This window comes from Sturnira hondurensis, unplaced genomic scaffold (genome assembly GCF_014824575.4).
Source record: "Sturnira hondurensis isolate 20B ecotype Veracruz unplaced genomic scaffold, ASM1482457v3 Scaffold0008380, whole genome shotgun sequence".
Taxonomy (NCBI): Eukaryota; Metazoa; Chordata; class Mammalia; order Chiroptera; family Phyllostomidae; genus Sturnira; species Sturnira hondurensis.
The window spans coordinates 1194074-1209405 of NW_028081011.1; the positions used below are offsets into that span (position 1 = coordinate 1194074).

The following is a 15332-nucleotide window of genomic DNA, read 5'->3' on the forward strand; positions in this document are numbered from 1 at the left end:
GCCCTCCCTCTGCAGAGTATAGTAACACCAATTCCTATGCTCAATCTTTTGTGTACAGTCCTTGAATAAATTAGCTAAACCCACAGCTAGTCCAGCTTGGTCTCTTGGAAACCATTTTTCTCTAACCTTGGAGGTCAGGAGCAAGTTCCTAGCCATGGCTTTGCAGTGACCACATGATTCAGTGGTAAATATTTGAGTCCATTATGGTTCAGATCTGCTTAGGTCAGTACGCCTTGACTGGCAAAAAAAAGACAAATAAGTAAAACCCCACATTTAATGTTATGTTTCTTATTTGGAAAACAAGGGGAGAAGCTTAAGGAAATGCAGAAGCTAGTGATTCCCAAGCAAGTGGGTACACAGACTTTGTCAAAAAGCAAGAATTCTTTATCAGAAAGGGATGGGAGTTTTGTTATTTGGACAGCTCTTCGCTTTTACTTTGTAAAAGACTGATAGTCTGTAATAGGTGGTGCCTTACTCATGGGCTCCTTGATACAGACCTTTGAATTTGTTCTCTTGCAGAGGATTATGGTCAGGATCATTCCCTGGGGCCCCAGAACCTGGGAACAGAAAGTTCCAGTAGGTTTCAAGCAGAAAGAGCCCTGCCTGCAACCTTTCAGAACATTCTATGTATCTTCAAGCAGGAAAGTTAGTGAAATTTATTAACTGGCCAATTTTAAGCCTTTCCCAAGTCCCAAAACTAGACCCACTCCACGCTGGTGGTATCTGTACCCACTTGCCACAATCTTCCAGGCTGGAGCTGAACACTAAGGGGCTTCAGTCCCTAACCCCTCTAAAACAGTCTGCGCTCCCTGAGAAAGGCTTGGACTTTGGAAGGATATCCCGTGCAGTTCCATGGTGACACTCTTCCCGCCTCCCTGTCCTTATATTGCTTGGGTGGTTCCTTTTTCTTAACTGCTCTGGTGAGGGGAGGCTGAACTCTCCTTTTTAAGGCTGCTCCCCAATTCATGATAGTGGAGGAAGGCTCAGACATGCCCAGCCTTAGCCCCTTTTCTCCTTTTAGTTACAAAAAAAAAAAAAATGCCTGGAAGCATGGATCCAGAGTGGGAAGCCAGGGCAAGAAGGGCCCATCTTGCCATAGGTCGTGCATAGAATTTGGGAGGGTTTCCAGAGCTGTTCTGTGTATTATTCTCTCAAGCAGAGAGGAGTTGATGTCCCTCAGCCTCTAGCAGCTCAAGTGCTAACAGGAAAGAAGGAAAACCAAGGCCAGTTGGATAGAAGGTCTAAAGGGGGCACTATCAGTGCTTTCTTGGATTGTGTCCCTAATGTGATAAATCTGGACTCCAAGGACTCTCAATGGGCCAGGCCCTCTAACTAATACCTAAATCTCTATAAAGATCAGGCTCACTCAGGTGCTGTTCACACAACTTTAGATGGAGACATCTACTTCAAATAGCAGCCCTGACTTAATAGCGTCATAATGAGCCAAAATATGGCTCCTTAGGGTTTCCACCCATGAGTCTAGCCTCTGACTTCTGACTCTACTTGGTCCCTCAACTGTTCCATGTGGGACTTAGCCCAGTCCTCTTTCTTATTACTACTTCAAAGGTGCTGCTTTGGGGGATCCCGCTTACAGTGTGAAATTTCAGTAAAAAGTCAAGCCAACCCAACACTTCCCTCTTTTCAGATGGTTATATTTCTATTAACATGGGCCAAGATCACATTCACTTCTGGAGCACTCGATTGACTGCCCCCTCTCATTTGTAGGAACTTCCATGCCTCTTGGCCAAACTTTATCTCATCAGACTTGACCTAAGCTGATTTGAGTCATGTTTCTACTCTCCCCTCTTCTTGCCCCACACTCATCAGCCAAGCTAGCCACATAGTGTTTATCCTAGCTGAAGACCTCTTCAGTGCTATAGTGCTCCCTCTCATCACTCAGTGGGGGTGGCCATTTGGGAGGCCAGAGAAGGAACATGTACCATCTTGACTGGGCATACAGGCAACCCAGGCATACAGGTGAGGCAATTGGAGAACAGTGAAGTAAAGCGTGCTTCAGGCCAGAAGTGCTGGGAAATTAAGAGTTAGGAAAGTCTTCCATGGATTGGTAATCAGAAAAGGTTTCATAGAAGAGGCAGGAGCAGTGCTGGACCTGAAGGATAGCCAGGTTTTGGATGGGCAGAGAGAAAAGGAGGGCATCTGAAGAGTAGGAAGTGCAGGAATGGAGATGTAGAGGTTGCAACAGCAGATTGGCTGGTTGAGGGAGCAGAGAGAAGTCGAGCAGCAGCATCATCCTCATCATCACATTTATTGACGGCCCCTGGGAGGTGGGGCTGGGGACAGAACATACAAAGACAAGGACCTGCCCTCAAAAATGTTCCATTCTAAGGAGACAGGACAGAAAAATACAGAATGGTCTTTCCTGGGGATGGCCAACTCTCACCTGTGCAGATCAGGAGTCCCTGGCCTACCTTGTCCCAGGGTCTGGAGCATGAGTGGAGCCCCAGGGCCATGGTGTCTCTGACCCTGCAGCTGGGACCTGACCACCTGGCTCCTAGGCAGTGGGCCCCAGGGGGAAAGGTAGGCTCAGTACATGACAGAACAAGACTGACACTCCTGTCAGCCTTGGCATTGTGCCTGCCCAGTAGAGTGGTAGGGTGCAACAGGCCCATGAGGCAGGGCCCCTCAAGGGAAGTGGGCACCTCCCTAGGTTGCCATGAGTCAAGTTCTTTCACTGGGTCTTACCCATCACCTGGGAGGCCCCAGCCAGGAACCAAAAAAAAAAAAAGGCAGAGTTTCCTCAATGCCAGAGGCATAATACCCTGCCTGCCCACCCCACCCCAAGCCCTCTGGGCATCTTCCAGGTGACCCTCCTCCCCAGTTCAGCCTCCAGGGCCAGGGCCTGCCTGAGGCCAAGGGGAGGGGCCTGCCCCTCCCCCCACCCAGGCAGTGGGGGAGGAGGAGGAGCCACGCATCAAGTTTGTCTTGGCCCCCCACTGGGGAGCCATACCCTGGATCCTACCGGTGGGGCGGCTCTGGCTGCGAGGGCCGAGGGCTCAGCAGAGGGGCTGGGCCAAGGGGGCACCCGGGGGAGCCCTTCAGTGGGGGCACTGGGCGGGAGTCCAAGGGGGGCAGGCTCCGGGGCACTGCTTGTGGCCCCCGGGCAGCCCCGGTGGGCAGGACAGCTGCAGCAGGGAAGGGTTTGGGGGGATCCGCAGCAGCAGCAGCAGTCGGGGCTGGCTGGGAAGACCGCTCCCGGCGCCGCAGCAACTCCTGCAGCTTCTCAGCCTGGGTTCGCCTCAGGTGGGCCAGGGCACGGCCTCGCTGGAAAGCGGGCAAGAAAGCCTCCAGGCTCTGCTCCCCCAGCAGCAGCTGCTCCATCTGCTCCTGGGACAGGAGGAAGGGACAGTTTGGGGAGCACAACCAAAGACTGAGGACTGGCCCTCTCTCCCTCCCATCCTGAATCCCTTCCAATGGAGACCACTGCTGGGGGACAAGCTGCCTGACTTCCAGCTTGGGTGTGCCTCTGAGTTGCTGAGTGACTGCAGACAAATGTCCTCTACTTTCAAGCCTCTATTTCCTTACTATCCCCAGACCTGCTGGGTCAAAGATGAGGCAGGATCAGCGATGGGGACACACTTAAGTAGACTGAGGTGTCACTCATCAAGGTTAGGGCCAGGGTCCCTCCTCCCCTACCTCCACTGACTCACTGAGCACACTATGCTCCCAACCTGGCACTGAAAAGTCTGTCCTAGCTCCTCTGTAGACCCAGCCTACATATCCCTGAGACATTCACAGGGGAGTTCTCCCGGCCTGGCACTCAGGACAGACTTCCTGGAGGAGGGGCTCTCAAGCCTGCAATGTAAAAATGAAGGGGAGGAAATGATTGGATGGGTCTCTCTCGCTCTCCCCAAGCCCAGCCTCCCCTCCCCTCACCTCAGCCTCCTGCTCAGCCTCTTCCAGCTCAGCCTGCAGCCAGCCCAGTGCACAGTGGGGGCTCCAGCGATGCATGCTCTCCTCTGAGGGCCACAGAGGGACAGAGTGAATAACCCCTGCCCTCAGGACCTGTCACCCAGGACAGATAGGCACCCACAGCCCCAGGGCCCAATCCTGACTCTCAGACCCTGTGTGTGATTCTTTGTTTCCCTTCCCCTCTCTGGGGCCTCAGTTTCCTCATCTGTGCAATGCCCACGGCATCAGTTTATGCACCTTCCCCCAAGGATCTATGCACCCCTAGTACAAAGAGGAAGTAGGGGCTTTGTTTCCTAGAGCACTGCAGGCCCATGGGTATTAGGCCCCCTTTTCTCTCACTGTCAGAGCCCCCATCTGGCCTCTACAACCCAGCTCTGCTCACCAACTGCTCACTTCCCCAACTTAGTTTTCCAGGAGTAGCACCCACCAAACTTACCCCAGAGAGTAGGTCTGCCCAAGTCCCACCTTTCAGAGCCTAGCACTTCCCAAGGCCAAGTGCCACCCACCCCAGGCAGTTCTCCCAGCTGTCCCCTCACCCAGTCGCTGCAGCTTGTCCGCACAGCTCTCAGCCACCTCTCGAAGCTCTTGGTACTTGATGGCCAGGGCAGCCCGACCCATCTCCAGGCGGGGCCGTAACGCTAGGTTCTCCTTGGCTAGTGCATAGTTGGAGGCCAGGCATGCCTCGCGCTCCAGCTGCAGGCCCTGGAACTGCCACCAGAGAAGAGCCAAGAGGTGCACTCAGGGAGTCTGCCCACATCCACCTACTTGCCACCCTGAGCAACAGTGGCCACGGGTCAAGTCAAAAGCACCGCAATCTCAGGATGAGGAGCCAACAGGTGTAGGGAGTGCAAGAAGCCAAGATGGCTTTGCCTCTAGCTCCCTCTCTGGGCCTCAGTTTCCTCCTCTACGAAGTGAGCTAAAAAACACTACCTTATAGGGCTGTGGTGAGACTGAAGTGAAGAAAACTATGAAGGCCTCTACAAATGTTAGTTAATTTTTAATTTTTCAATTAATATGTCTGCTCAGGTCCCTGAGGAGTCTCCCTCCCTCTTCTGTCCCATTTTCCATGCATGGGCAGCTAGCTTCCCTCTCATTCCAGGCCTTTGTCTGCTTCCTCCTCAGGTGTTTGTGCTGAAAACACTCCCACCCCTGCTCTGACTCTCCAGAGTGGTCTTCACCCTGTCCCTGCATAGTACCCCCTCAAGCCACCCTCTCTTCCCCTCACACCTCTTCTGCCCGCCACTGGAATCCCCACACCCCCAAGGAATACACACCCCCTTTTCCTCCCGGATTCCCTAGCACCTGCTCCCAGCTTTCCTTCTCTTGCAGAAAGCAGAGCCCCTTTCTTTCCTGGCTCTGGAGAATGCTTTTTCCTTGTTTCTAGGAGCGCCCAGCCTCCCCTCCCTGCCCCTGGGAACACACTACCCTCCATCTGTCCCCTATAAGATGCACATGCCCCTCCTGTCTGCCTCCCTCCAAGACACACTTTCCCTTTCTGCCCCCCACAGCCAACCAGCCCGGGCCTATCGCCTGTGAAATATACAACTTTCTCTTATGGTGGCCTATGGAATACACACCTCAGCTTTCAGTACCCCTACCCAAAGAAAGACACAAAGCCTCCTCTTGCACCCCCAGGATGCTGACCCTCCCACAACAGTCCCCCAGGTGTTAAACAGGCCCTTAGTTCTTCCTATGGAAAGCACCTCCCCTTTCTGGCCCTACAGAACGTGGGTGTGCGAGCCAGGGCCCCCCACAACACAACCACCCCTGTCCCCCGGAACACACCTCCCTGGAGCATCCGCTGTAGGACACGCCTCACAGCCATCCCGGGGGTGCATAGGCGCCTCCCTAGGTCTCCTTGCGCCCCACCCGCCCCAGGCTGGCTCCGGGCGCCCCCTCCCCCGGGGGCGGCTCCGCGGGGCCCACTCATACGTGCCAGGCTCCCGCGCCCACCGGCGGCCCAGCAGCCCAACCCGCGCGGCCCTTCGGTTGCTCCGCAGGTTCGGCAGGCCGCGGCCCGTCCCCCGCGACCCCCGCCCGCGACCCCCGCGCTACCTTCCTGCTGAGCCGCACGATCCGGTCCAGCTTAGGTTCATCCTGAAGCAGGTCTCGGAGCTGCCCGGTGCTGAGGATCCCAAAGCGCCCCGGGCTGCCGGGCTCAGGCCCCGCCCGCGACGCCCGGGCCCGGTACATGCCGCCCGCCCGCGCCCCCAGCTCGGCTGCTGGCTCGGCCCGCTCGGCCCGCTCCGCCCGCTCCGCCCCAGCTCCGCTCCGCTCCGGCTCCGGGATCCGGCTCCGGCTCCAGCCGCGCGCGCCGCTCCACCGCCAGAGGGCGCCCCGCCCGCTCTTAAAGGGGCCGCGACGCGGGGACTGGGGGATGGGGTGGAGAGGGGGTGAGCCGCACCCCTCTTGCCCCGGCAATGCCGCGCCGCGCCGCGCCTCCCGCACCCTCGGACTGGCAGGAAATACCATCCTCCCGCCGCCATCTGGATATCTGAGGCCGCCTCTCTCCGCACTCCTCCTCTCGGCTATCCATCATTCACCACGCCCCCCAAGCACGGATTCTCCCACCCTAGGCGTTTACAATTTGCAGGGCTATTTCACATTTCCCATCCCCACCCCCCAATTCGCACAATCTTCCGAGTTTGGCTGGGCTCCAGGAGCTCCTGCCCTGCAGCTAACTTGGGCAAGTCGTTGCCTTTCCAAGCCTCAGTCTTCTCTTCTGTTAAATGGGGTGATGATATACAATGTGAAGATTAGAGATAGTGTTGAGTGTGACCTGTAGTAAATGAATACCTAGTATGCTGTTATCTTACAGATGAGAAAGCAGATTCACAAGGATGATGTCACTTTCCCAAAGTCACATTACAGGTAAATGATAGGCAATCTCAGTTCTTCCCTTCTGTGCAGGGTACACAGAGCATATAATGCCTGTGTACTGGGCTAGGCCCTGTGGGGGAACCCTTTCTTCTGTAGGAGAGTTCATGGATTTAGACAGAGTCACATTCTCACTCAGCTTACTCTAGGACAAGACAAAATGCTAAGTGTCACCATGTGATGGCTGCCTGTATGATTCCTATATGACGCCTGAGGATGTCATGTACTGTATATTCGCACTAGACTTGGCCAATGCCATTGTCAGGAAACAGACACTCAGAGATTAAGCCACTTGTCTAATATTAAACAGTAATGAGTAGCCTTGTTCCACTTTACCACACTAAGAAAACAGAGAGGTGGGACCAAAGCAATCAGAAAGGCTCACCAGAAGAAGTGACATTTGATCTGGGTTTTGAAGGATGAATAGAAGTTCTGAAGTTGAAGGAGAAAATAATGAAACCAAAGAGAAATCCATAAACCAAGGTATAGGGGCTGAAAGAACTCAACAAAGACTCTTGCAGCCCACCCAGCCCACACTGGGCAGATGCCTGAGAAGGAAGAAACAAAACTGTTGGAGTAGGATGGGACAGGCTTGTTGATGGACTATAAAGCCAACGCTTTTTCTACATTGCTATAACTGAAATTTGGTTTTCCCCTTCAAGACTCAGCGGAAACATCACCACCTCCAGGAAGCCCTCTCTACCTACACAGGATGTGTTTTGTGCCCCTCTCCTCTGAGCTCCCACAGTCCCTGTTCTTCCACCATGGTCCTGGGCATTAGCAAGAGCCTCTCCACACATCCCAGTTTCCTGGCTATGATCTCCCTGGTTCTGCTCAGCCACCTCAGGACCCACCATTTTCACTAAGCTTCCAGGGGCCTTCTATACAACCCTACATAGGCCTCCTTTGGCCCATTTCACTCTGGGCTCCAAGCCTTTTTCACCCTAACAGTGCCGGTAAGACTTGATGGGAGGCCCCTACCTCGGCTTGCCCCTCTGTCTCGCCAGTCTCCCTTTGTTCAGCCCATTGGGCACCCTGTTGAATGCCCCACAACCATGAACTCTGTAAACCTTCCCCACACTCTTCAGACCCCTAAACCCCCTCCTGCCTGTCTCAGTAGATAACTCTGCTGTCCATCACAGGGAGAAGCTTTTGCTGCTTTCTGCCTCACCTCTTTGGATTTTTTTTTTTACCTGCCTCAGTTTCCTTCCTTCCCTCCCACCTCCAGAAAAGGTAGCCACTCCTTCTTTCTAAGCCAATCCAGGTATGCATTCTATGGGTCTCACCTTTACCTGCCTTCTCCAAGATGCCTTGCCCTATTCCATCAGTTATCTCTCTCTCTCTCTCTCTCTCTCTCTCTGCTTTTACACTGACAACCTCCCTTTCACACATCCTCAAATATTTTGAAAGTATCCTATTATGAGCTGAATGTTTGCATCCCCACTCCAAATTTGTATGTGGAATCCCTAACCCCCAATAAAATGGTATCTGAAGATGAAGAATTTGGGAGGTTATTAGATTGGATAGCATCATGAGATTGGGTCCCCCGTAATAACATTAATGTCCTCATAAGGAGAGAGAGGAGAGTTCTTTCTCTCTCAGAGTGAGAACACAATGAGAAAACAGCTGTCTACAAGCCAGGAAGAGGGCTCTCACCAGAAACTGTTGCTAAATCTGCTGGCACCTTGATCTTGGGCTTCCCAATCTCCAGAATTGTGAGAAATCAATGTCTGTTGTTCAGGCCCCTGAGTCTGTGATATTTCACTGTGGCAGTGTTAGGTAGCCACCAGGAATGAGCGGCTGGAGGGGAAATAAAGCGGGGCCCCCACCCAGTGCAATCTAATGAAGAACTTAAAACAGGAGTCTAGAAACAAAAGGGAGACATGTTTCACCCATTGATTCAGCAGTCCTAAGTCTGGTCCGATAAGATTGCCAGGTATTTCAACATCACAAGCAAAACTATGATAGTGCAGGAGGAGGGCAGCCCTTGGAATTCTGTGTGTATCATTTCCATTTGCTGGGAAAGAAAGTCTTTGTAACAATTTCCCTAGCTGGGAAAGAAGGCTTTTGTGACTGTATACTATTTCAAAGGTTTGGAAAGGGGAGGAGGATGGAGAACCCAGGAGCTGGCTAAAATATATAACCCCTAAACCCCAACAGTCCGGGCACTCAGATTAGCTGGGTGCCCACTTGCAGCTCTGAGCTCAAGTGTATAGAACAAACTTACTAACAACTTTATTTCCTCCATATGTGGGGCATTCAAACTAGCTGGGTGGCTGTAGTTTCATGCTGAAGTGTATTTCATAAATAAACCTGTTATGTCATTTCCACTATATGTGTTTGTCATTCGCCTGAATTCTTCTCTTGCAAGCAAGGAAAGAACCAAGGAGGGCAAGCTGACTGGGGCACACCTTCTGCGATCTGCATTCCCTGTGTTCTTTTCTTAGCCTTCCTTATTTCTTGACTTGGTCTGATCTCACCCTCCTCTTACCACTTCAAGGGAACTTCTCCAGCCAAGGTCATTGACCACATTGTCACTTCCAGGGGCCCTCTTTTTCGCATTCAACACCACTGAGTGCTGTCTCTTTCTTGACCACGTAGCAGTCGGAGCCCAGACACTTCGTAGCCATCAGGTTGACAAAAATTAAAGTCAGATAATAGCAAGTATTGGTGAAAACGAGAGTGACAGGAATGCTATGCATGACCAGGAGGGGAGAAGCTCACTGTGGAGAGCAATGTGACAAACCAGTAATTCAAAGATGCTCATATCCCACTGCCCAGCTGTTCCCTTTGTGGCAGGCAAAATAATGGCCCCCCAAAGATGTCCACCTCCTAATCCTGGACCCTGTGAATGTTATCTCCCATGGCAAAAAAAAATATGTGCAGATGTTAATAAGTCAGAGGCCTTGCAATGGAGAGATTATCCACCCAATGCAATCACAAGGGCCCTTATAAAAGGAGCCATGAGAGTCGGGGTCAGAGAAGATGTGACAGTGGAAGCAAAGGGCCAGAGTCAGAGGAATTTGAAGACACTCTGTGCTGGCTTTGAAGGTGCAGTGAGGAGCCACAAGCCAAGGAGTGCCGATGGCTTCTGGAAGCCAAAAGACAGAAAACAAAAAACCCTCAAGGAAATGGATTTTCCCATGGAGACCCTAGAGGGACTGTGACCCTGCCAAAACCTTCACTTCAGTCCAGTGAGAGCCGTGAGATCACGGACCCGTGCTGTCGTCAGCCTCTAGGTTGTGGTCATTTGTTGCACACCAGTCGTAGGAAACTAACTCCTAGGGATTTTCACTCTCTAGGACCAGGAGACGTGAACAAGAATGTTCGTAGCAGCTTGACTTGTAATAACAAAAAACTGGAAGCAACCCAAGTGTCCAAGCCAAGGACAGTGTCAGAGGAACTGGTGTGCCTTCACATGGTGGAATACTTCATACTCTACAGTGACAGAAATGAGCAGAGTACGACACACCTGTCAACATGGATGAACCACACCAAACAACAATGAATGCAAAAAGGCATCTCAGAAGGGTACATTCAGTATAATGTGTTTATATAAAGCTTAAAAACACGTAAAACTGTACTTCGTGTTGCTTGGAGATACATACAAAGGGAAGTACGGGAAATGTAAGTGCCAAATTCAGGAGCACAGTTGTGTGGCAGAAGAGGGTCGGCATCAGAGACCAGACAGAGGAGACTTCAATGGCATTGAGAGAGAGAGAGTTGGAGTTCTTAAGCTGAGTTACACTTTTGGCAAGTCTGAAAACTTCTGTATAAAATTAAGAATTATCTTAGGGTCTATTTTTAGAACTTAGCTTTGGAGTCAGACAGACCCGGGTCAGACATTCTGAGCTCTGCCACTTCCTATGTAACCAAAAGTGAATCCTTTAATTATATCATCTGTACAATGAGAAGCTGAAGGATTAGGTGACTTTATATTAGCATCTAGCATGGTGACTGGCTGTAGTCAGTGCTCCAAAATCAGTAGCTGCAATGGGTTTATCTTTCTGGAAACGCTCCCCTGGCTTGTGACGAATGGAGGAACTACTATCTCCCAGGAAATTCCAAGAGCTGACTGTTTGAAGGGGATGCTTCGCCTCCATGGTTCTCCTCCTTGCTTCAGTCTCTAAATTCATTGTTCTCCAAGGATCTAATCCCTGTCCCCTTTAAAAAAATCAGCTTTATTGATATATAATTCACATGCCATACAATTCAGAAATTTAAATTGTACAATTCAGTGGTTTGGGGTATATTCACAGAGTTGTGTAATCGTCGGCACCATCAATTTTGAACATTTGTCATCATCCCCAAAAGAAACTCTGTACCCACCAGCAGTCACCCCCATTTCCCCAGTCCCACCACCACCCTCAGCCCCAGGTGGTCACTAACATACTTTCTATCTCTGTAGACTTGCTTATTCTGGATACTTCACACCAGTGGAATCTTGTAATACATGGTCTTTCTTGACTGGCTTTCTCATCTCATATAGTGCTTTCAAGATAGGTTCATATCGTAGGGTGTATTAGTAAATGATCCCTTTTGCTTTTTAAAATATGTTTATTGATGAGAGAGAAGGAAAGAGAAAGAAACATTGGCTGGTGTGGCTCAGTGGATTGAGCCTGTGAACTGAAAGGTCACCGGTTCGGTTCCGGGTCAGGGCACATGCCATTCCTTTTTAAGGCTGAGCCATTTCCTATCATATATGTATAGGCCCCAATTTGTTTGTTCATTCATAGGCTGATGAACATTGGGATTGTTCCCACTTTTCGACCATTATAAATAATGTCACTGTGAACATTCACATGCAATTTTTGTGTCACATGTTTTTTTCTCTTGGTTATATACCAAAGGGTGGATATATTATAAACTATACACTTTACCTTTTGTGAAGAAAGATCTGACTATTTTCTAAAGTAACTGCACCATTGCATGGTGCACGAGAATTCCAGTTTTTTCACCACCACCAGTTGCTGTCTATCTTTTCTACGACAGCTGTCCTGGCGGATGCGAAGTGAAAGCTCCTCATTTTGAACTGTGTTTCCCTTGTGACTAATGACGTGGAGCACGCTTTCCCAGGCTGCGATCCTTTGGTTCGCAGGCCTGCGCTTAATCTACTGAGCTACACCAGCCAGGGCAGGAGTTTTTATTTTGATCAAGTCTAATTTACCTATTTTGGGTTTGGGTGCTTGGGCTTTGGCATCAGATCTAAGAACCCATTTCCTAACTCAAGATCATATTTTCTAGGAGTTTGTATAGCATTCGGTCTTCCGTTTAGGTCGTAGATGCATTTTGAGTCAATTTTGGTGTGTGGTAGGGGTCCAACCTCATGCTTTTTTATATGGCTATCCAGTGAGTCCCTCACACATATATGCCCTCCCTCTTTCAAAGTCTGAACCTCAGGTACACAAACACAGATTAATATTAATTCTTGTTTTTCTTATTGATTTAATATATCATCTTTAATATAATTTTAATATATCTCATCTTTAGTTTATATGTGGCCTGGTTTTATTCCATTTACTTATGAATTATTAATATGTAATGAGTGCCCCTGAATTCGCCACCCAACCTCAGGACTGGAACCTCACCAAGCATGTGCCCTTGCCTGCTCACACCCAGGGTAACCACACTCCTAAATCTGGGATTTATCACTCACTCCCTTGCTTTAAAAAAATAGCTTTGTTTAGGTAGAATTGATGCACAATTAACTGTACGTATTTAAAATGCACAATCTGATGAGTTTGGGCATAGGTATACGACCCTGCAACCATAACCAAAATCAAGGCAATGAATATATCTATTACCTACCCAAATTCCTTTACACTCTTGTAATCCCTCTCTCCGGCCTTTCCCATGCTCCCTAACTCCATCCCCAGCTGAACCCTGACCTGCCTTTTGTCACCACAGGTTAGACTGGATTTTCTAGAAATTTTTTAAATATTTTATTTATTTATCTTTAGAGGGGAAGGGAAGGAGAGAGGGAGAGAAATATTGATGTATGCTTGCCTCTCGTGCACCCCCTACTGGGAACTGGCCTGCAACCTAGGCATGTGCCCTGACTGGGAATCGAACCGCGATTGTGTGGTTCGCAGGCCCATGCTCAATTCACTGAGCTATGACAGCCAGGGCTGGATTTTCTAGAATTTTATGTAAATGAATCATATAGTACACACTATTTTTGTATACTTTTCACTCAGAATAATTACTTTGATATCTCGGCAGGTTGTTCCTTTTCATTGCAGTGTAGTGTTCCTTGTATGGAATTCCACTGTAGTGTCGTTATTGTGTGAATATACCACAGTGTGTCTATCCATTCACCTGTTGATGGGCATTTTGGTTACTTCCAGTTTCTTTTCTTCCCTTCTTTCTTTTTTTTTTTTTAGCAGAGATTTTTATTTCACTTGGGTCAACACCTAGGAGTATGATTGGTTGCTGGATTGTATGCTAAGTGTATGTTTAACTTAAAATGGGAAAACCATTTTCCATAGTGGTTGTACCATTTTACATTCCCAGGAGCAACCTGGGAGAATTCCCATCACTCTGCATCCTCACCAACACTGTGTATTGTTTGTTTTATTTTAGCCATTCGAATAGGTGTATGGCAGTGGTAAAGAGGTTTCTCAATCATCTGGGCTAATTTATTGGTGGTGGGTTATTACCAGTGTCAGGCTTTCACAAATAAAGATGCTAAGAGCATGTGTGTACAAGTCTTTGCATGGACGCATCCTTTCATTTCTCTTGACTGAGTACCTAAGCGTAAAGTGTAGGTCAGACAACAGTTGCATGTTCCACGTTTTAAAAAACTGTCAAACAGTTTTCCAAAATGGTGTAACATCCTGACCACAGGGTATCCATTCCAGTTGCTCCACATCCTTGCCAACATTTTATATGGGCAGCCTTTTTCATGTTATCCATCCTAGCAGGTGTGCAGTTCCTTTGTTTTGTTAAAGGAAGTTTGTTATGTAGACACATGCATCTAAACAATATATTTGTTGTGGCTGTTTTTGGACCTTATAGAAAGTGAAGGCTCTGACTTAAGCCATCTTGTCTCTCCGCTGAGGGGACAGCCTCCCACCACACTATGATTGTGTTCACACCAGCACAGGGCTAGGCACGCAGGAGACGTCCATCCAGGCTGAAGAAACAAGCAGACGGACACTATCCGCTGCCTCAGAGCCTGTGACAAGGCTCAGACCTTCCCTGCCAACCCGAGGACAGTTGCCTGCTGGGGGTCACCCACTGACTCTCCTGACTCTGTCTCCTGACTCTGCCCACAGTTTTCCTTCTACCCCCTTATTTGGTTTAGGGGCTCAGCATCCTGCCAAGTGCTCAGGCTCAACCCAGGAAAGGCTCTGGAATCCTCCACCTCTCTCACCCTTAAACCTTCCATCTGTCTCCAAATCCTCTTCATGCAATTCCGCCTGACATTCACAGCATCTTATCTTAGTTCAGGTCTTGTTCTAGGCCTGGATCCAGAGTTGAATGAGACCCAAACCCTTTGGAGAAGCAATAAAGAAGTCACAGCAACAATCTGTCCCTTCACTCCACAAGTCCTCCATCCCCCTCCCTTGTGGGCCTCACCCAGCTCAGGCGGCCCGGCCACTCTCAGGCTTAGGCACCCACCGCTGGGGACCCAGGCTCTCCTCCGCAGTGCTTCTTCCTTGATGCAGCCCCATAAACCCCAGGTGGTCGGTCCTGCCTTGGCCTGACACTCTTCCATGGGCCCTTGTCCTTCCTGGATGGCGTCTCCACTTCTTTGTTTGACACCTGTGTTCTTACCTAATTCTCTCCCTTGTTTTCTTTTCCCTGATCTGATACTCGGTGTATAGTTCCCCCTGCAGTCAAGCCATACTCCTGACTATTCCCCAATTTTCTGCAGCATTTCCACACCTCCCCTGCTTTTGCCCAAGACGTTCCTCCACATAGAAAGCCCTTCCTCCCAGTGCCTTGTCCTGAAGCTCTTGGAGAACTGACCCATCCTTCTTGGCCTTGCACACAGCTCCTCCTCCACAGGCCGAATCAGTCTTCCCTCTTGGCACACTCTGTCGCAGCCCTGATCCCAGCCTGACCTGTACCAGAGTCATTAAAGACTCACCTGTCCCCCGCTGTTAGACTAGAAGTCCCCTGAGAGCAGTCCCAGCCCCTAGCACAGGATCTGTTACACAGCTGGTGCGGGGCCAGGACACCCGGGCTCCAGTCCCAGCTCTGCCATCTGCCACCTGTGTGAACCTCAGAAAAATTACCCAACCTCTCTGTGCTTCTGCTTCTTCATCTGTAAAATGGGAGAAAACACCCATCCCACCTGGTCATCAAAGGGATTTGGTGAATTAACACATAAAGGGTTCAGGAGGTGTAGGTGGAGCCCTGGCAAGCAGCCAAGGCCTGGCAGACTTTAGCTAGAAGGGGAAGTGATCTGCTGAGTGGATGAGACCCTGCCCTCACTCTAGAGCATCTCCACGTGAAGGGGCAGATATGTTCTACTGATCTTCAGGGGACTTTAAAAAATTTTTTTTTTACTTTTTGGA

At 49.9% G+C, this 15332-nt stretch overlaps 1 protein-coding gene across 1 annotated transcript; it reads right to left on the bottom strand.

Annotated features, from left to right (window-relative positions):
• Positions 1-2245: 2245 nt before the first annotated feature.
• Positions 2246-6194, bottom strand: VPS37D (VPS37D subunit of ESCRT-I). Its single transcript, XM_037054771.1, has 4 exons — positions 5986-6194; positions 4467-4638; positions 3895-3977; positions 2246-3345 (listed from the first exon to the last, which is right to left on the bottom strand). Exons 1-4 carry the CDS (start codon positions 6121-6123, stop codon positions 2977-2979), a joined length of 762 nt encoding a protein of 253 aa, XP_036910666.1. The 5' UTR covers positions 6124-6194; the 3' UTR covers positions 2246-2976.
• Between the last annotated feature and the right edge of the window lie 9138 nt (positions 6195-15332).

Excerpts from the sequence above, each read along its gene's own strand:
- VPS37D (XM_037054771.1), bottom strand. The coding sequence starts at position 6,123 with ATGTACCGGGCCCGGGCGTCGCGGGCGGGGCCTGAGCCCGGCAGCCCG. Across the intron at positions 3,978-4,466 it reads GGACAAGCTGCAGCGACTGG|AGGAGAGCATGCATCGCTGG; the intron begins GTGAGGGGACAG and ends TGTGGCCCTCAG. Across the intron at positions 3,346-3,894 it reads AGGCTGAGCAGGAGGCTGAG|GAGCAGATGGAGCAGCTGCT; the intron begins GTGAGGGGAGGG and ends CTCCTGTCCCAG.